The sequence below is a fragment of the Sparus aurata genome, chromosome 1 (genome assembly GCF_900880675.1).
Source record: "Sparus aurata chromosome 1, fSpaAur1.1, whole genome shotgun sequence".
Lineage (NCBI taxonomy): Eukaryota > Metazoa > Chordata > Actinopteri > Spariformes > Sparidae > Sparus > Sparus aurata.
Window position 1 is genome coordinate 27,379,843 of NC_044187.1, and position 22,425 is coordinate 27,402,267.

At 40.3% G+C, this 22,425-nt stretch overlaps 1 protein-coding gene and 1 long non-coding RNA gene across 3 annotated transcripts in view; one reads left to right on the forward strand and one right to left on the reverse strand.

Moving 5' to 3' along the window:
- The window catches only part of LOC115585445 (adenylate cyclase 9), a 44,533-nt gene that overhangs the window by 15,738 nt on the left and 6,370 nt on the right, over positions 1 to 22,425 (reverse strand). For both annotated transcript variants that reach the window (XM_030423820.1, XM_030423831.1), the window contains 4 exons: positions 1,496 to 1,695; positions 1,165 to 1,272; positions 685 to 959; positions 132 to 234 (listed from right to left, as the gene is read on the reverse strand). In XM_030423820.1, the coding sequence (XP_030279680.1) occupies positions 132 to 234; positions 685 to 959; positions 1,165 to 1,272; positions 1,496 to 1,695 (686 nt within the window). The remainder of the gene's footprint in view (positions 1 to 131; positions 235 to 684; positions 960 to 1,164; positions 1,273 to 1,495; positions 1,696 to 22,425) is intronic.
- Positions 14,765 to 21,125, forward strand: LOC115585465 (uncharacterized). Its single transcript, XR_003984712.1, has 3 exons — positions 14,765 to 14,947; positions 17,267 to 17,365; positions 20,186 to 21,125. It is a non-coding gene; the product is annotated as an uncharacterized LOC115585465 (long non-coding RNA).

Sequence of the window (22,425 nt, forward strand, 5' to 3'; positions counted from 1 at the left end):
TCAAGTATTTAACAAATACCCTCGCAAGAATAGGAGAGTGAGGAAAAAATCTCAAAAGTCAGAGCATCTCACCAGAACTATTTTAAGGTAAGTGATGAGTAAGGAGTGTGTGTGTGTGTGTGTGTGTGTACCTCCTCCTTGTAGCTGCTGCGATAGGCCTTTTCCAGAGGTCTCTCTAGGAAATTAAGGCTGATCTTGTTGATAGGGGGCTTGAAAAAGTAGTCTTTCATCAGACTGTGAACAACAGAGAGACAAGAAAAAACATGAGACAACATATGATTTGAAAATCAAATCTTGCTGAAAAACATCTCTTGCTAGTCTCTGAACTCCTGCACTTGGGGACATCAATTAGGCTGGATGAGCTTTACGGGCATTTGTTTTTTTTGCAGTTGTTTTTTTTACATTTAAAAAAGTAATATCTAATCTGCTTCAGTTGTTTTGGGGAATGCTGCAAAGCTGTTGTGCTTTGAAGCTCCAGAAATGTTTTTTGACTTCCAAACTTCACCGGATTTCCCATTAGCAAGAGGCTGAGTAGATTTTTTTTTTATGAACTTATCCTTTAAAGGACACTGATACCACTTAAAAAACACTCTTAGATCTCTGAATTGTATGGCCTCTGCATGCCGAGTCACCCTTCAGTGGTACTGTCAGTTAGTAAATTCTACCTTTGACCTCTTCGCTTACCTGTCCTCCCTGATAACATCTACAAAGTGGGCGTCACTCTTTTCTCTGAAGTTTTTGGCACGCAGCTGGATCAGGGCGGAGTGGTCAATTCCAGTGCCCGATGCCCCTGCACCGCCGGCCATGCCTAGACTGGTTCCAGTTCCTGTACTAGTGCTGGTCTTCTTTTCTTTCTCCTGGAGCATGTCACACAGGGAACTCTGGCTGGCTCGCACTGGGTCCTCCAGTGGAGGACTCAGGAGACCATTGGCTGCTCTGGGGCTGTGACCTGGGATGAACTGGATGGGGAGGAAAGGCGAAGACACAAAGAAGTAGAGTGGGACAGGATTCAGAAGGTGGAGTAGGAGAAGAAGCAGATGAGCAAAGACAACGGACACAAAGAGAGAGGGACACAGCAGGGCAAGTTAGTTGAGTGGCCCAGGTGACAAATGCTTGACAAATGCACTGGTGCTGACACTGTTGATGCATGTGTTAGTGTTCTACCTTGGCACTGCTGGTCTTGTGCTCCTCTTGGCAGCCGTTCAGAACAGCTACATCATCACCCTGCTCTGCCCCTGAGGACAAGACCACACTGCGGGACACACAGGGAGGCTGGAGAGAGAAAATGACAGTAAGGGAAGAGGTTTACAATTTAAAACATACCACACAAAATCAGTTTGAGATATATTAAACGTCATTCATTTGACTTGTAGAGTGTTGATTATCAGCCACAAAGAAAACTTGAAATGATGCAATTGTCATCATTTAAAAAAATAAACAATTGTACAGCAGAGGGATTCGTCTCACCCTCAACTTTTAGCCTCTTCTGACTTACCCCGATCCTGTCTGGTGGCTGGTGGGGCAGCAGGGGCTCAGCAGCCTGCGCTCCCCCAGGGATGAGATCCGGTGCGCATGGCTGAGGGCAGGAGGACAGGCTGATCCCGACAAAATCTCCACCTGACAATCCTACCTGAGAACAGCCACACTGCACATTGTGCTCCAACTTCCTTCCTGAGATCAGGTAGGTTTTCAGCCCTGAGGAGAAACAAACAGAAAACCCCAGGCTTTATAAACACGACTTTCTTTGTTTTCTTGGTTTGATGTAAAAGTAACAGTAAAAAAAGAAAGTAATGCAATATATAAAAGAGACATCATTTCCAAAAGGAGGATCCCACCTATGAATTTTGTTTTAATCCACAAATATCATAGTGCTAATTCATAGTCACGTGTACCACAGGAAGCCTGATCACAACAAAGTCAAGAACAATATGTTTATGCCAACAGTCACCGGGCAACGAATCCTCTAATTCGAGGACATCTGCGTTTTCTAATCCACTGCAGAAACAATATGTCAATTAATTTTGATAACTGATGGTCAATTATCCAGTACAAATACCAAACATTTCTCTGGTTACTGTCTTGAAGATGCTAAAATCAGCTTGTGTCTTTTTGCTTTATATCATTTTGAAATAAAGAGTTTTTTGTCGCACTGATTAAATCTGACTTCTGACTGAGTCTCACAGCAAAATGTTGGGACCTGTTACCTTCTGAGTGACAGGCCTTCATGATTTCTGACATTTTGTGAGAAGTTTTCACTTCTGAAAATAGTGTCTAGTTGCAGAAACACCAGTCACATCAGCAAGTCACCTGGCACTCTGAGTTAAGGCACACACACTGACAAAGAGGTGGTAATGCAATACTGGGAGTTTCATCAACTATGTTTGCACATCAGCTCAGAGCTCTGGCCATGTTCACACTGGGTGTAGTGCCAACAAGGATATATACAAACAGTGGATTAGAGTGGTGGCCCCGAGCCAGCCCACTATCAGTCTGTCCAAACACACAGTAACCTGACAAGCTGGCCTCTTTGTTCAAACAGCTAAAGCTGCTAACCCTTTTAGCATGGTGATGTCTGAGGAGCTACAGTGGGCCATACAGGCACATACTGGTCCAGGAGTCTTTTGGGCTCGCTTGCCTCAAACAGATTGATGATGTTACATTTCATTGGGTATGTGCACTATTTTCTCAAAGAAGGAATCCCTGCTCCACGTGCTAGAGTTGTAGCTACAGCAAGATGAAGCCAATTTCCCAATATTACTTCTGTGTCATTGTAGCAACTTTACTGCAGCCCATTTCTGCATCAATAGGTATGTGAGATAAAGACGTCCTGGACAAATATACAGTATTATTTTGTACGCCAGACTCAGCTATGTAAAAATGTAAAGATTTTTCATATATTTACCACAGATCATTTCAACCTTTAAAATTAGGGTAATTCAGCCTTTCAGTAATATTTTTCAGTGCTTGAGTGTCTAAGTATCCCCACCCACCACTTGAGAGCTACCTTTGAAATGTCTGCATGTAAACCTATTCTGGTATTAACCCAAATTGAAAGAATGAACCTGAAAATCAGCATAATTTGTCCCCTTTAATATGTGTTACTCATAGTATAGAATAAACTTGCAACTCTGGCCCTTTCTATGCAAAAATGTAGCTTTGATTCTGTTCCAATTTAGTAACTATACTTGGCATGTACACTGGACATGTTATCTACTTCGTTTGTAAATCATCTGTGGGATTGCTGGGCAAAACTTGAATAAAAAAAGATATAAATAAAAAATGTAAGAACACAAAAAAGTTAAAAAGTTGGTGCTGCCACACAAGCAGAATTAAACCTTAACTCTGTTCCCTTTGGTGCATGATGTGAAGAAGTATTTTCTACGTGAACAGAGCAACACAAGCTCTAGGATCTGTCATGGTTCAAACACATGTATGGGATTGCTCTCTGTTGGAGGCACAAAAGAATTCCACAGTTGTACAGAAAAAAGTATTGAATGTTCCCAAAATGAGAAAAGAGGAGTCAAGAGGAGTTTCACTGGATGGATCATCGTAACTCCTCTTGACCCGGCTGTGTGTCAGGTAAACCGACATGCTGTTTTTTAATCAAACAGAAAAGGAAATATGTGTGATGATGTGTCAGTTTGTGTAAGTGTGACTGATGAGCATCCGACCCATATGTGAAAGCATGTGCGTCAGTCTGATGCTGAGTGGGTGTGCTCGTAAATTGTTTTGTGTACTACAGTATACTTTCAACATTTTTAGTGAATCTAACACACGCACATACACACGCACGCACACACACAGCCCTTTGACTCCCCCTCATGTCTTCCTGTCTCTCCTCTCACTGGATGCATTTACCATTTTTTTAATATCGCTCAATCTCTGCTCATCCTCCTCCTCTCTGTTCGAGTTACTCCTTTTCTCCTACCATCTTCACTTATATTCCACCTTTTAGCGAGACGGTGAAATCTTGCAGAAATCTAATGTAGTAATATTGTAACTAACAGGAACATTTTGTAGAGCGGCTGCTGTAATGGCGCCACTGCTACCAGCCCAGGGTTTCTCTTTCAGGAACGAGACAAAAACTGATCTCATTATTGGCAGAACTAATGTCAATTTGTATGATTTGGTGTGTTATTGTTTCACTGAAACAGGGTTAATTTGGCTTAAGCTGCAGATAAAAAACATACATCAAAGGTTAAGATGTCCACTGTGGAACCAATGGGCGCGATTAAGTTTCACCACAGCTTTTTGTCCTGCCTCCCTGTCCCTGCTAAAATTAAATTAGTTGTGAATGCATTACTAACAATGAACTTATCTTTGGAGTCTAGAAGCACTACGAGTCTTGTTCCGGGGGCCTTGGACAGAGTAGACTTGGCAGATGTCCTCTGCCTTCAAGCCAAACAACAGCCCTAACTAAGGGTTTGTGCCAAGCAGGCGACAAAGGCCATTTTTCTGAGACCTCAACCCACACACATGCACACTAGCATATGTCACGCAAAGGTTCACTACTTGTCCCTGCCGTCCATGAGCTCTTAGGCAAAAGTTGTGCACTCTATCAGATTTTACTGGATGTTAACAGGAGTCTTCAAGTGTAGCATATAGCTTTGAATTGCCCAATAATTCCTTGTGTGCCTCTTCCTATTTTGCTCTTGAAATTATGTTAAATAAATGACCAGACCTTAACCTAACTGAAAGCATACAGGAGACTTTTGAGTGACGTGTTAGACAGCACTCCTCACAACCATCGTCAAAAGACCTCTTTCCGATCCTTCCGTTCATCCTTCCAGTAGAATTTTTGAGACTGTGCCAACAATATGCCGAGCAGCGTTATAGCTGCCCCTTTGGCTCTTGGACCAACACTTTTTCCTTTGATTTGTCATGTGTGTTAGTTTCTACAATTCTGATTTGAATATCTGAAAATAGATTTGTTAACTTGTATGTCGTAAAAACAACCTCAGGATATGGCTGAGCAGGAAACCTCAATGAATAAAAACGAAGTGCCACTGAAGCGGCTGCCATCACACCTGAGCACTGAAGCAAATGCAGAAGTGGATTAATTAATTCAGCTTCTTTCTGACTTTCACTAAGAAAACTCCTAAGACAAAGGTAGCAGTATACATATAGCATCCAGCTTCCAAACTTCCAGTTTGAAGTGGTAAAAGTACCTCAAATGATTCATTTCTTGAATATAAAAAGAAAAGTTATTTAGCAAAGGCCGGAAATCACTCAAGCTAGTGTAGTGTGGACGATGACTACGGACATGTATTTAGAGGTCTTCCCTCTTACTCTAGCTTGCGTACAGCGGGAGAGGGAAAATGCTGACAAGTTAGAGACACAGAGGTGATAGGGAAAGCAGAGTGGCAAACGGCGGAGGGATGGCGAGGGGGAGGAAGAGGCCGAGAGTACTTTGAAGGTCACTGAGTTTAGCATGCCTCACATAACCCACATTCCTTGTCTACTTCGATTTCAGCTTTCTAACTTTATCAACAGGCCGCTATAAACTCTAAAACAGGCCTTGAAATGTTAGGGTGTTTAAAGGTTTGACAAAAAATAGGCACTGAAAAATTGCAGTTTTCCGACCAACAAGTGCACAGTAGGTTAATGTGTGTATATCGAGAGACAGCTACTTCTCTGTATACACACACGTGTGCCACACGTACGGGATCTTCTGTGTGTTTATCCGAGCTCTGAGGCATAACCAAAGCTAATCCTTTACTACTGAGTTTGTGCAGCCGAAGTCATTGAAACACAATGTTGAGCTTTTGTGTGTGTGTGTTTGTGTGTGCCTTTCATATTGATCCTCTCCAGGCTCTGTAAATGCAGCACTCTGGGAAAGAAACTGACACCAGCACTCTAAAGTCTCAATGCTGCTCAATGGTTTTTATTGATTTATTCAGACCAGCCGGCTGGAGGGTTCAGCTGAGGACAGCTGCTGCCACTACAATAAACAAAGATACAAACACACACACTCAGGCCAAGAAAAAGAAATGCCCACACAGTATGTACATCCACTGAGACATAATGAGATAGACTTGATGCATTCACATCTAACTACTTTAGGGTGTACTGGGGTTCAGATCAAGTCGTCCTATTGGGTCGAATAAGTTTTCAAGCTTGCTATGTCCTTTACTTAGGGCTGGGCAACATGGCCTCAAAATTGAATCTCTGGTTTATGGGTTAGGGTTAGGGTCTGATTTAACTTGTCAGATTGCATGTTTTTATAAAAACAGACAAGTTTGCCCATTGGTATTGATAAAGTGTGAACATAACTTTCATTAAATACATTTTTTGTAAAAGGTGCCTTTTGTTTACAAACAATATTTTGTATCCCTGAAGAAATGTAAACTAAATTAAACATCTGCATGCACTGCATAGTAAACATGACATGTTGGAAATGTACAGGACATGAGGTGTGTGCTTGCTGTCTATTTAACACATTTTTGGCCAGGAAGACGAGCCTGTCTACTACCTCTGGCTTGAGACATGCCCCACTGCGGCTTTGTAGCAGAAATATGGGGTCAAACATTTTCAGCATGTGGATGAACCTCCGGCTTTTCCACTGTATATACGGGCACCGTATCTTTAGCGATATGCAACGTGACTCCATACATAAAAGCTATCCACCGGGCCCTTTTGTCGTCATACGAGACACGATGATTAAATGATTCTGCTAATGTTGGCTGCTTTTTAGCGGGTGTTTGTGGGCTGCCACGTCTTGTACATCTCGTATTGAACAACAAGTGTCCCACTGTGATGCAGGCGTCTGTTTGTGATGCTGAATTAAATGGGGCGGTCCCCTGCCTTTAGTTGCAACAGCCTTTTTTTGTTCAAGGTCTGATGCTACAAAACCAAACTAGTGATGAGACAGTGCCTTTTTAGGAACAAACTCTTGGCTTGCTGCCATGTTGTTGTGTTTGTTTCTCTGTGGAAAGTAAATGCGGGGGAGGGTGGAGCCGACTATGAACTATGGTAGCCCATGGGGAGCGGCGGCAGAGCAAATTAAAGAGAAAAGGTTTATGGTGATTTTAAATCACCCTAAACCACAAACTCCAATTAATCAATTTTACCGATTAATCGGCCAGCCTTACCTTCGCTGCACATTGACTGAAACACAAAGACACCTGTACGTGCACACACACACACACACACACACACACACAAATGACCTAGTGAGCATTAAGACTTATTCTACTTTCACACAGCAGATCTGTGTGAGACAGCCTTACCTTAACGCACATTTGACCTCATCTACACAACACAGGTTTATGTCTACTGTCAGAGACTAGTCTGCAACTGTAGTCACATCAGCATAACTGGTAAACCACCAAACTACATAAAATAAAGTATTAATATCACAACGAATCAAGTCAAGTTTCAGTTTACTTTCTCTCTGTCACTGCCCTGTGTATGCTTTGTCTCATTCTTTAGTTTCTTTATGATGTAAGTGAAGTTTAATAATATTAAACAACTTTCACATCACCAATGAAGCCTGCTCAATTTGAGGGGGCGCTCAATTGGCCCGATGTCTGACAACGGCAAAGGCCTTCACATAAACATGGAATTGGGTAACACTTTATAATAAGCATGATTATTAAATGTTACATTTCTAGTTAATTAAACTTTAGTTAATTGCAAAATGCACTCTTATAAACCATTTATTAAGCAATTGTAAAGGTTTATTAACATCAGTTGCAACTTTAAATGGCCATCTAAATAATGTTTAGATAAACTACACAGTATTCATTAATTATTATCAAGGCATTACCATCATTAGTTGAATAAACAGCTTAATAAATATTTCATAAAGCATTTTGTTATTTGGTGGCTGTGAAATAACTATGAACTAAAGTTTAATTAACTTCAAATTTTCCATTTATTAATGATGGTTAGTATACATTTTTGTCATTATCATTATCATTTTCAGATAATTTAGAGAGCACTGTGTAGGTGCCTGTGCATTTGTTAAAGTTCTACTACATATATATTCCAGTTTTTCCTTTAATCTGTCACCTGTCTTTAAGTACACATGGAAACAACTACAGTAATCTGTAGTATTATACACAGTGCTTACATTGTTATTATCTGAAATACTGACTATACTCCCAGGTGCGCAAAATAATATAGACATATCTGAGTCATGTATTGCACTGCAACAAATCTATAAGAAAATAATACTACATGTCAATTTTCGTTGGTCGTTCACGTGTAGAGTGACCACACAAACCAAATCCTGAGAGAGGGCATAGCCCTTTACACAGGACAACCTTTCCAGGAAATATGCAGCATCTGCCTGTCTGAGACATATTGAATGGATGACATATCTGAGCGAACACACCCGAAAACACACACACACACACGCACACACACACACACACACACACACACACACACACACACACACAAACCTGGCATTTCCTGTGTGTATGACTCATGCAAGGTAGTGCACTGCAGTATGATTGCCTCTGCCTATCACACCCTCATTTGTAAGAAAACACCCCCAAAGTCTAAACACACACACACACACACAACATGCACCAGCTAATTTTAAGAGTTCAAATCTAAACAGTCAATACACATGAATAAATGAATCAATGAATGAACAGAGGGATGAATGGAGAGGAAGCGGAGCTGAGTTGTCACATTCCACATGTACACATGAAGACCATACACACCATAGACACACACACACATCAGAAGATGACTCCCCTACGAATGCACTCCCAACTCACTAACACAGCCGTGCATACGGATACGAACACATTGCACTAGTGCTGAAACAACTGATAAATGAATGTTTCGACAGTAATAATCCCCAAACAATTTCAATAAGTTATTGAAATTTAATTTTTTACTTAAATGTTAAACGTGTGTGGCGTCTAGCAATTGTGATGGGTGTTTTTCTGTATTTGTTCGGTATACCGAATAAACAATGAATTGATAAAAAAGTTGCCTCACAAATTATGATCAGTGTGGAAAGGTAAGTAGTAACACTTTTAGTCTAGACAGTTAGTCACACAACAGACTATGGTCAATGAGCATGTATGTAAATGATCAGTATGAACATGTACCGTAGATTTTCACATAATCAGGCAGTTAAAATCACATGCAGAGCATGTTAAGTAGAGAAATCAAAAACAATAAGCAAATGAATATACAAACGACTTGATATTAACCGATAAAAGGGTAGGCATGTCTTTACTGTTGTTATGATTTAGTTGAAACCCCTGCAAAATTACTATCAGCAACGAGCCTCACAATTCGATCATTTTATTGCCATTTCAAATTAAACAAGGGCAAAACAAATCATAACGAGGAACAAATTATAATATGGCTTGAGTTGATCATTCACAGACAAGTTCAGATGAATGAAGACACACAAACTCCTACGAGACAATTCCTCTAAAAGCCTTGTGCACAAACTCACACACGGACGCCACGCATACCGACTCAAAAAATGTGTAAAAGCACACACACACACACACACACACACACACACACACACACAAACACAGCAGTAGTCCAGTTTCTGGGTGAATCTTTGAGACTGAAGCTGACATTTCAGACAATCCCCAGAAGACTGCCACAATCAGGACTCCACACTTCCTGTCGGATGACCTTTGATCTAATGGCGGCCTCTGACCACATGATCAAAACTATCCCCAGTGACCCAAAGGTTGCCGCCTCCCCTCTGGTCCCACACACAAGAAAAGTAAGCGCGTGTGTGAAAATGAAATACAGAGGGAGACAAAGAGAGGCACACAGCATCTATTCAGCCAAATCAAGCATCAAAGCAACTTAAGTCAACCTCGAGAAGGAAGCAAGAAATGGAAAATGAAGGCAGGCCCTTCTCTAACCTTTTCTCTCATTCTTCACTTTCATCTTGCTGCTCAGAAAAAGTCAGAAAATAAACAACTCAAAGCCCTAAAAATAGGCTTCATCTTGTTTTCCCTTTTCTCAGACTTGGCCTTCCAACTGACCGACTTCTACTCAGCTGACACTCTCACCTTCGCCTTCAACTTTTCTCCCTTTTGTCTTGCCAAACCTTACATCTCCCAACGCCCCTGACTACCTATCTTTATGCCTTGCTACTCCACTGTCTCGTGCTCTCATTTTTCAGCCATCCTCCTTTCACTTAAACTTTCTCACACCGGTCGTTTTTTTTACCCCCCTCCCTTCCCTACTCTCCAGTTTTCTCCCTGGTCAGTGGCAGGTCTTGAGAACGGGCCTCGTGCAATAGCAGATGCCTCCATATTTGGACACGCTGATGGAACCAAGGGATGAGGCTCTCACACAATCCTCCATCAAATACCCTCCCATTCCTCCCTCCCATCCATGCATACCTCCTCCCTTCCCTCTTTTGTGCCATCATTTTAGTCCAGGGAGTTCCTCACGCGCTCCCTCTCCTTCCTCCCTTTCTTTTTTTCTCATCTCATCCGTTATCTCTCCTATCAAATTGTGCTCTGGGGATTTCAAAAGCATCGATGGGCAGCCTTGTGGATTGGAGTTTTGAATGCTGAAGGAAACAATACTGCTTAGAGATTTTTGCAAAAAAAGGCAACATCAAGGCAAAAATGGTTCAAAAGTACATGTATCCCTCTTTCATCAACATCTGTTTATCAATGGCTCTTCCATCTAAAGGTCCTTCACGTGTGTATGTGTGACATGTAGTGCAGTGGGTTGACAGGAACAGTGACGCACTCCGACTGTCACTGCGTCACTCAAATAAACACACACACACACACACAGCTGTTAAAAGACATTTACGTGTTTCACTTCACAGAGGCTCTGAGTTTCTCTCAGGCAGGTTGTCGCTCAGCAGCAGAGGACAGTCCTTGAGCAAGAAATGAACAACCTTGGTCCCGCTGCAGAGGGGACACCAATGACGACTGCCACGTCAATTTGTTTCATGCATGTGCACACTCTTGGACAAATATTACAAACTAGGTAGGGTCACAGCATGATGGTTGACAGATGTGTATCATCCTTATAAGCTTTTCTCTTCAGACAACATATTTCATGTGTGTTGCGTGGTCTGCATTTGAGTAATATAACCGTTGCATCGAGTGATTCATTCCGCTCTTTGCCATTGTTTCACAATCCTTTTCATTAACCACACACACACACACACACACACACACACACACACACATGGCGTGCGCGCCCGCACGAACACACCTCCCCCACTGCCCCAAACTAGACTGTGGGAAATCTTTGGGAAAGGGTCATGACCAGAAAATATGCTCCTTCTTGTTCTTCTTTTTCTTCTCTCTCTCTCTTATGTTCTATTCTTTAATGTCACACAACTCTCTCCACAGACCACCAGGGAACTGCACTTGACATACTGTTTATGGAATGACTTGACTGATACAGGTTTTTGAAGGCCAGTACTTCAATTTTTAGACAGAAATCTCAGACGTTTTGATCAAAACAGTGCAAACATGTTCTCATTGCATCCAAATATTGTAATTTTGCTATTCCACAGCAGTCATTCGTCCCCTACAAATACTGAACAAAATGTATTCATTTTGCTACACTGAGACCATGCTGGGAAACTAACTGGGAAATTATTAACTGAAGTAAGCAAGTTAAGAACAAGTTGGCACACCTCACCTTGCCTAATAGATAACTTCAGGTTAGACCTTTACTTCAGAGTTTGACCATGGCAGAGGTATCATTACTTTATTTTTCCATCATTTATTATTCTTATAAGCTGTGACAGCTAAACCCTAACCCTCATATATAAGTGTGCAAATTACTTTATAACTTTGTTTACTGATTTGGTTGAAAATAGATCGGTTTTCCTACTGATGTCTGCCATCTACTCTGCTATAATGATTGTCATTATATCACTATTACATTGATGAATATCACAGAAACATATTGTGTTTCTACACTAACCAAGGCACAACTTTACTGGGAAAATACAGTATATTTAAGTAAAATTCCTTATGATACTGTATCTGCATTTACAGTTTTAACGTTAACCCAAACATATTGGTTGTTAGCATGTTAGCATGTGTACCTTGTTAGAGTTTATGTTAATATTCGACATAAGTACCTACCATGCTCAAGTATAATTACAGTAGTTAACTGTGAGAATTTAAAGTGAAAACCTGCTGTTTGTTGAAAGTGTGGACATATAGCGTACTTGTTGCTAAAATAACTGCTAACTAATGCTAGCAGCCTCCAAATGAACACCTTCGTACTGGGGCCATACGCAGCCTCCGATAATGACAGGTCAGTTTAAGTACTGAATGAGATACCAGTAGCTTTGTCGCTAACAAACTGCTGCAAAGTTTAGCTGCCATTGTGTGGTTAGCTTGGTCTGCTATGCAGCTACTTCAGGGGTCCTATTTGCAGACCAAGCCCTTGCGTTACCGGTGCCAAACCAGGCTTGTAACCTGCACTACCTATAGTCCAACTGGCCTCCGTCTTGTCAGAGGAAGTATTATTCTGTCCTGGTCAGCCTGTGTTCACTGGGATCTGTCAGTCTGGGCAGAGTAAGCGGATGCCTAGCTCCACAGCAACGTGTTAACTAACATTTAGCACTATTGGCTACTATAAACAACACTCAATATCACCTACCTGATATCAAAGTCCCTCTCTGGCTACCTTTTTTTCCCTTTCTTTTTTTTGTTAAAGGAAAACCTAACTCAGGTCAATGGTTTTGGATGCAATGGAAGAATTCTTCGAATACATACTGTACTGAAAAAATGTCACTATAGATCCCCCAGACCATTTTCGTTTATCTTTTTTTTTCGCTCTCTTAGATTATGTCTTCACATACTGGGTATGTGATTAGCTAAATTTTATCCTTACTTTTCCCCACACCAGCTATAAACTCGTTTTCACTCTCTTCACTTGCACTTCAGCAGCACAAACCAGTGCAAAGGAAGCTCATGGATTTTTTAACAGGCTTGAGGCTTCGCTCTGTATCTATTATTCAGATCAGCCGTTTAACACAGCACCACTCCAGAGTACTGTAGTTGGCACGCACACAAACACACACACACACACACACACACACACACACACACACACATAAACACACAGGGCGATACAGGGCAGACCAGCTGCTGTTGTCACAGTGGCACATACAGCTGTTGCAGAGGTGGAATTTTAAACAATTGTCATATCTAACAGCAGAATAACTTGGTAAATGTGAGATGTTAATGTGCTACAGAAATACATGTAATGAGCCCTAAAGTATGCTTCCAGACAGTCATGACCCATCATTGACACATACCCATACACACACCCCTGCTTATCTGGAACTCATATATTCTGTATGAGCCGGTCAATTAGTTACAGTATGACAGACGTGTCACACAGGGCCTTTGGTCCACAGGAAGTAAATTATCAGGATTAACTAGCATTTGATGAGCAGCAACAAGCATGACACAGCAGAGTTCAACACCCCACACTGATAGAGCACTGAGTTTTATTACGAACCGCAACAGTGTCGGGTGGGTAATGCTAAGACAATGTGAGTTTGTGTGTGTGTGTGTCATCATGGCAAAATGTTTGCTTGGAGACAACTTCTTTAGTGGGAACGACCACAGAGTACTTTGCCAGTTGTTTATCTGTCTGTCTTTATGTCTGTGGACAGATATTTGTCAGTGCAATAGCGTCCCAACTAGCATCGTCACGATACTGGAATTTCTATCTCCCATACAATTCCTTAAAAAATATAGATATTTGATACCATGTTTGATACTGGGAAGATTAACACAACACTGAGGCTAAATGTTAGATTTTTAATAAAAGATGCATGTAACAAGGTTTATGTACTGTGTGTTAAGCAAGTAAGCATTCAAGATAAAATAACTTCTTAAATAGTCAGACGAGTAGGAGGAGGTGGGCCAATATGGAAAATGAGTATTGAAACAGTTCCAAATACTCACTATTCTGTGTTGGGAAAGTTTAAGAACTCTCTTTCCATAGCCTTTCAAATGAATATAATGCTGAAAAAACGAAGATGATGTTATAAATACCTTTACTTATCTTTTATTATTATCTATTCACATAGTATGGACTGAGAGAGACTTTATGAGTGGGGTGGGGTTTGTGGGTGTATAAAGTTGTATATTCACACAACTTGAGCGTTTATGCAAGCCAGCTTCATCAATATCTACTTAATGTTGAATTATTTGTGAGGTATTTTGAGCAACACATTTTCACTACAGCACGGTGGCACCAGTGAAGAAAATGCAAGTCATCTTGTATCTAATAAAACAGCAATGAGACCAGGTAACGATGGACTCCATCTGTAATAGTAGCCAAACAAGCACACGCACACACACACACACACACCACACAAATATAAAGTGTCTACACTGTGATGTAATTGTATGACATTGTATGACATCTCACATACAAACATTAGCATATGCAACCTTTGGTCTCTCTCTCTATCCCTCACACACACACACACACACACACACACACACACACACACACACACGAAGACTGGTCAGACCTGTCAAAATGATTAAATATAGCACAGGCAGGTGACTCATCTGCTTGGAATTTATCTAATTACAGAGATGAACTCAGACTTGTACCAAAAGCAGAAAGGTGTATCACATGTACAGCTAGCGGCCAGGAACGACTAAGATTAGGTGTATATGTTTGTACGCACATGTAAGCACACTACACTTGCAATCAGATCCGGACAGTGTTGGGCGGGCTTATCAACAGTGAACACACACACACACACACACACACACAAACACACAGAAAACATTTGACTCAACACATTCTTGAGCAATAGGAATTACAAACTTCTATGTGGAAACGCAGGGTGGGTGAATAAAAGAAATTGAGCTAGACAGTTGTGTGGGAGAATGAGTGACATTACAGATCCATTAAGGGAAAACAAATGTGGGAAAGACAGAAGTGGTTATTACAGGTCTGCTAGGACAGAATGTGAGAGACGCAGAAGGTAAGGACAGAGGAAAGAAAGACGCTCCTGCTATCAGTGCTTCTGGCATCTACTTATACTCTGCTGGTTCATTAGCTGCTGGCTGTCACTGTTAAATCATGATTTAGTGTTGGATCTTCACTGTTGTCTCTCTCTGGAACACACACACCGCATTAAAGATAATGGAATAAGGATGTACTGAATATAATACTGTAGACGTACATAATATATATAAATGCGGATTCACTCTGGTACAGGATGTGTATGTGGACTGCTGGGAAGTCAGACAGAACAGCAGCACTGATAAGGCACTTCTGTCATTTTTGTTGGCAGTGTGTGTTTTCAAATGCAGAAGGGAACTTTTTTTTTCTAAGTTAATGAAAATAACCTGCCTGGAAGGTAAAACATATACTAAAGGGCAAGTGCAGGAAAATTCATAATTCATGGTTTGGAAAACAAACGTAAAGTACATGCAATTTGTAGACAAGGGACTAAAAAACTGTAAAACCACCCCTGTGGTCTTTTTAGAACAACAACCATTGGTTTATCAATGACAACAGACTCAGTAATCAATGTTATAATAGACTAAATCGACCATGTTGTCATGCTCAAAACATCAGTATTTCTATTGTAATTTTCAGCTGTCACTGTAAAGCTTTAAAGTATACAGTAAAACATTGGACTATTCTGCCGTGTTTATTTCATGTATTGATTCTTTGCTTTAGACTGATATCTGCTAACGGTGACGTCTAAATCTTAGACCTACTGCTAGTTTGGGGTAAAGACAAGCTGTAATTTTCTTTGACAAGTAAATTGCGTGTTGTTATTAATGACATATGGAAGGATCAAACATGTATTTAAGATGAATAAGATATATACACTTTGAAATGACAGCATGAAAAAAGACAATTAAATTATGTGTAGGCTAGTGCTTTATGCAGGGGTTTTCTACCCAAAAGTTGTTGTAAACAAACGTTGTGATTGTTTCTAGAGCAATCGTCTGAACGAATATTACATTTTTATCTAAATCTATAAAACTATATCCACTTATAAATCTTAATCCGATAAAAAAATATATGAATCTTATACAGAGCCTTTGGAGTGTTCCACGGGAACAAAGCGCGTACAGTAAGTGATTAACATTTGTTTACATTTGTTTTAAATGAGGCTGACAAAGTAGCAAAACTTCTTCTGCTCCTGTCATGGATATAAGTTAAGAGGAATATGACAAGCCAGACAAATAACAATGCTGCTCTTTGCTAGTTACCACCATTAAGTCACATGAGGCCCAGTTTGGACTGGATTACTGAGGGATAAAATACGAAATCCTGGTCTTGTTTAATTTCCTGCCACAGAGATGATTGTCACACCTTGGGTAAAGACATAGCGAAAAATGTTGCTCATCTAGACAAATCACAACGTATGATCTTACATTTGAAGTCCCTTTTTGGCTTTCCTTTTTATCTCCTTTGCCAAGAATTGCTGCCTGGTCTCCATCGTTCCTCCGCTGTCAAATGTTCAGCTCTCCTGTTACTAGACAGAATTTTCCTTCTCATTCTGTTATCATACACAACAACAGATGCAGACAGAGGCACGCAGACAGCCTTTCTAGACCACCTAGTCAAGCGATTACAGTTGACCTTTGAACCTCGTTGTGACAGCATTGCTGAAAACCAATGAGGTACAAGCAGCAGGGGAGAGACAACACCATGTTGGGACACAGGCCTCAGGGCACTGTCTCATCTCAACTTTGTGCATCACTCTCCACACAAACACACATATAACACAGCAACAAGGGAAGGGCAGTGTACTATGTGCATATAAAGGAACAGATGACATACTGAAGGTTGTGTGTGTCACAGTGCAGGAGAAAAGCAGTGCAAAATCAGAGGGAGACACAGAAAGAAAGATAAAAAAAGACATTAAATTGAAACTCTTGACAAAATGCAACCTAGGCTTTTTTGTGAATATATATGAGTCAAACCTTCGAGTAAAAGCATCACTATGACGAAAGAGGCACTTTTAAGATTTACCGTATTTTCGTTTTCGATGGGAGTGCTAAGGGCACTTTTACGATAGCATAAATATCGCTGTTTTTAACTGTCAAGGCAGCCGAGAAGTATCGATTTCCGAATGCAACGTAACTTGGAGGAGAGTTAAGGTGGAACACCACTGTCTTCCGGCAATAACGCAATGCGATATCCCACGTGACTTTTCCGACAGTTTATTTTAGTATTGTTTCTTATATGAGGCTCCTTTTTCAACTTCAAGGTCAATTTTGTTTTTCACTAACAACAAAACAATGTTTTATCCCTGCATTTATATGGAACTATGCTTTAGGAGCGGTCCACCTTAACTGTCCTCCACGTTAATCTGCATTCGGAAATCGACACTTCTCAGCTGGCAGGACGGCGGCTAGTGAAACAAGCATCTGCTAACGTGAGTAGTTCAAAAACTTTCTATTTAGTAAACTCTGTGTACACAAACAATGTTCTCAATGCTCGTGTTCATGTGTAGAGACCCTGCCGATACTACGAGCAAAGTTTCATGTTGTGTCGAGTCTTCTTTTGTTATGTCCGAGTGTTTTTAAAATTTTGATGCTATCATAAAAGTGCCCGTAGCACTCCCATTGAAAATGAGTTTGACCCGAAAATGAAAATATGGTAAATCTTAAAAGTGTCTCTTGCGTTGTAATTGAGCTTTTACACAAAGGTTTGACTTTGGTACATTCACAAAAAAAGCCTAGGTTGCATTTTGGCAAGAGTTTCACTTTAAGACCTTAATTAGATTCTACCCTCCGTTTTCACCTGCCAGTTATAAATATCTCTGCATATAAATGTGTGTCTGCGTATCTAAGGCACAAAGACTTTGATCAGTCATTTTGTTTCATGTCCTAGATGCCTTATCTTTTTTATAGAACATACACATGCACGGTACTTGACTATGACTGGCCAACACAGGGCTGTGGCAAGCATCGCAAGGTGAAGATCTGAGGAGAGGCAATTATATTGCAGCAGAGAGCAAACTGGTTCTGTTGTCTCTCCTGTTGTCTGCCTCTTCTGCACTTTAATAGCATTAAAACAGGAACAAAATATTTCAAATAAGGTTAACTTATTAATTATATCATTTTCATTATCTTAATTAACAGATGTATTGTTTACAGTGAGAAAGATTTGGTATGTGTGCCTGAAAAAGACTTAAATTTTGATTATAAATTGAGATTTTTCTGTTGATCAGTTAATCAATTAGTCAGATAATCTCATGGGTTCAAAGTTCCAACATTCACACCTGCAGGTACTCAAAAGTTACCAATTAACCTGCGTGTCTTTGGACTGTGGACAGAAGCCGGAGCACTTTTGCCAAAGCAAAAATGTGAAGAACAAACAAACTCAAACACAGAACCATCTTGCTGAGACAACTTTTCTTCACTGATAACTCTGAAATTCCTAGTGTCAGTTTCAATAAATTTGAGCACTTATATCAGCCTTCAGTCAATGAACTACTGATAGTGTATTTAGTGATCAGTATGTGGAATGAGAGGAAAGAAGGTATTTTCACCAGTTTCACTCTACAGAGAAATGCTAAATGTTGCTTGTAATGAAAAGAAAGTGCATTTTTGAAACATTTAATTATTTAACTAGCAAGAAAGCAATAGGAATCTTGATGGAGGAGGTACAGAAGTGAGATACCTCCCTGTGAGAGGGCTGCTTTACCAGAAATCAGTACATAAAGCCAAACACAGAGTGTATAATAGCAAAGCCCATGACGCACTGGGGCTAGCCTGGTTATGGTTAAGGATCTGCCATTTGCTGGTGCATATTTAGGTGACAAGTTTGATTTAGCACAGACTAACCAGCCTGAGGCCATGGAGTTCCCACTGCAACACACTGCACTGGAAGGACGAGCTTCTGTGTGCACATGGGCGTATATTCGCACAGACACCCAAAAAGAGAAAGACACTCACTAGCAAGCACCTATCTACAAAGACACACAGAGAGTCCCTCCAGACTCACACAGATAGAAACTGACACCGTGCCAGTGTGACCCTATGATACCACTGGAACAGTTCAAGGTCCAAACCTGGAGTCTGCAGATATATAACATGCCACTATACTGCACAGTATAATGCACACACGCACAAACTACAACCAAATTTACATACACTACAACACAGTACAAAACTGCAGCGCTCATGACCTGCAGTGAATATAAGCTTGTTAGTTACTAGGAAAAGAACAGAAAGATGGCAGGACTGGATATGAAAGGCATAGGAGATGCAAGCATGTGGAGCAGGGGGACCAGGAGCAACTGATGACAAGAGTGAGATTCAGATACAAGGCAGCACAGGAAGATGGAGTTTGTAAATAACATATAAATGAGAGTTGGATGTGAAAAAATACCATAAAGAACAAAGTGAAAACTGACAATGGTACTGAGACAAAGGGACGAAGAACTGAGCCCAGATGTGGTTACTTAACTCCTAAATATGCTGTGATGACAGTTTACTGAACAGGTAAGAAAGAGAGTGGAGGACGGAATTGTTGCTCTCTAACTAAGGATTTACTGTCCTCAGTGACGGTCATAAGAGAGTGAATGATTGTGTGACTCACAGCTGGACACAAATGGTTGAAATGCACATGTAACAGTTTAGACACAATCCAATGATCACCTAAATCTGTTTGTATTTGGTGACTTTTAGGATTCCTTTAGTACCAAACCTAGTGACCTAATGCAACACATTGTAAACCAGTGTGGTGTTAAAAAAAAAACATTAGCTTCAAAACAAATGTAATAACTTGTTGTAGCAAGGTGCTCAATGTGGCTCAGCTAAGATGCCACAGCGAGAGCAGCACATTAAGCCACACTAATCTGTCTGCTACCGCCAGCATCCAGCGTGTGCAAACAGCATGGTGCACTTGTTCGTGTCACTCAGAGCATCTTACTACTGTGTGGAAACAAGCATGCGCCACATTAGAAAAGCTTATGGAAATTGCAAGTATAAGAAGAGGTGTTCAATAATAGCTCCAAATATGTATAGTCAATGTGTTGGGGCAGACTAGGGCTGATCATTTTCAAGGTATACTGTGGTATGAAAATTGACAATAATCATACCCTGTACATTTGCTTTTCTACAGTAATAAATTCTAATGTATTAGTGTTATTCACATCAAGTTTTATCAAGTTAGATGTTTGTCAGGACATAATGTTTTGTGAAATGTTTGTTCAACAAAATATCCTTCTGATTTCATTCTAATAAAGGTCATAGTAACTGATAATAATAGACGAAGAAGAAGAAGAAGAAGAAGAAGAGGAAGAAGAAGAAGAAGAGGAGGAGGAAGGAAATCTTTTTTGAAATGGTTATTATACTGTGAAAATTTCACATTGTTGCCTGGACATTATTTCAACTGCTCTTGTACATCAGTACAGCCTAAAAAAATCAGTTTCATTCTTATTTGAGCTTTTTCACATTTTAGAACAACTGTGTCATAATCTTTCATTAAACAGCTAATAAAGTGGACATAATATACTACTACAGTGTACTTGCACTGTTCAAACTTTAACCAGTCTGAACTTTGTATCTTACTTTGAAGTACTATAAAGCATTGAAAACCTTGCACACATGCCTAGTATTCAATTTCGTAACTGCATACCTGCATAGTTAATTCATTTGCCAATTGCGGTATGAGTCATCTCTTCAGCTTTCATGACACACGGTACATACAGCAGATGTGTAAGAATTGGCAGTTCATATAGTCTTGACAAAGTCTATGACAATAACCTGCACCAGCAATGAGAGATTGTTTGCCACTGCATCGTCTCTCAAAATCTATCACACAGATCACTAAGATACAGTAAATTTTGGATACAACTTCCAACAAACTACAGTAGCTTACCAATTGGCTGCTTTCATTTTCAAACAAAGCTTGGATTGCTCAGTTGTTCTTGTTAAAAGGAGAGCAGGGTTATGGGTATTTCGGAACTAACAGAGCGAACATGGTTGAAAGCCAGCTATCGTTCAGCCTGCCGGGGGGATCCATTGCAAAGCCTGACTAAAGACAGACAGACAGCACTAAAGCAGTGTTACACAACAGACCACATGTACAGGCCTGGGTGACAGGTGAGACACTGAGGCCATGAGTGCGATAACACAACAAGGATGAGGAAAAACAGAGGGAGACATGTGGAATGTGAAAGTGAAGGAGACAGAGTTAAAGGGGCAGAAAGACAGAACAGCTAACAGACAGAGAGGTAGGGAATCTAAGAAACAAACCAAATTATTCAGTTCATCACTTGCGATAACTTCAGCATATATGAAGCTGTAAAGACGAAGGAAAGAGAAACTGTGATTCATAAATAAAAATATCAAATTTTAAATAAATGTCTGTTGTTAAATCTACTGGGGAATATAACATCTACATAATCTCCTTTCAAACCAAAGTCTAATTTTGGTTTTAATATTTTAGCATTTTGAATGGAATGAAAAGAGAGGGGAGCAATAGAGATAAGGATGGCTCTATATATGTATGTATGCACATATATATATATATATATATATATATATATATATATATATATATATATATATATATATATATATATATATATATATATCGTGGACACCTACAAAAACTGATTTGCGCATCAAGTTCGATAACTCAGTCCAAAAAGTGCTGCTGCCCAACAAGAAGCAGCATGCTGATCTTAAAATGTCCATTTCAATGCAAAAAAAACCCCACCTATGTCAACCCTCTCATTAAAGACGCAAATTGTTAAAGTCATCTCCTTCTCTGAGCAGGAAACTGTGGGTCTCTGTTTCAGTAGGAAGACTAGATGCCATTCTCCTCTTTTCTCTCCCTCAACAAAAGCTGCATGTCAACATCTCACTCTGTCACTGTTTGCTAGTCTGGAAACAGAGAGTGATGGCACTATTTAGAGCCAAGTGTGAATACACCCTGACATAAGGCCTGACAATAGAACAGCTAGTCTCTGTTTGCAAGGGACCTAAGATTAGACGGCCCAAGAGGAATTCCCTACTGGAGAGATTAGTTCCATTGATGCTGCTTTCCACAGAATATTGAGACAGACTGAGTGTGTGTCTGTGTGTTTGCGTGTGTACGTGGACACAATATGAGCAGTGGGTGTTGGACAAGTTGCAGATATCCAAGTCAGATATCTTTAAACATTGTTTACCCTCTGTGATGTCAATGGGTACAGTATGATGAATCCAGAAATATACCTGCCAAGAAAATATCAAAGCCAGTCCGCCCTCCTCCTATCAGCTGGAATCTCCAGCTCAAAAACTCTGGTCAATCACAACAACAAGTTCACAAACAAAGTCAGAGATAAGAGCCAAACCCTGCAGCGATTGTTAGCTCATGGAAGCCCATCAAATATATCAGCCTAATGTGTGAGTCACAGTCACACATCTTCTCTACTCTATGTGCCAAATGTATACTGGTCCTGTCATACTAGTATCCATTAACAGTGTCACTGTGCAA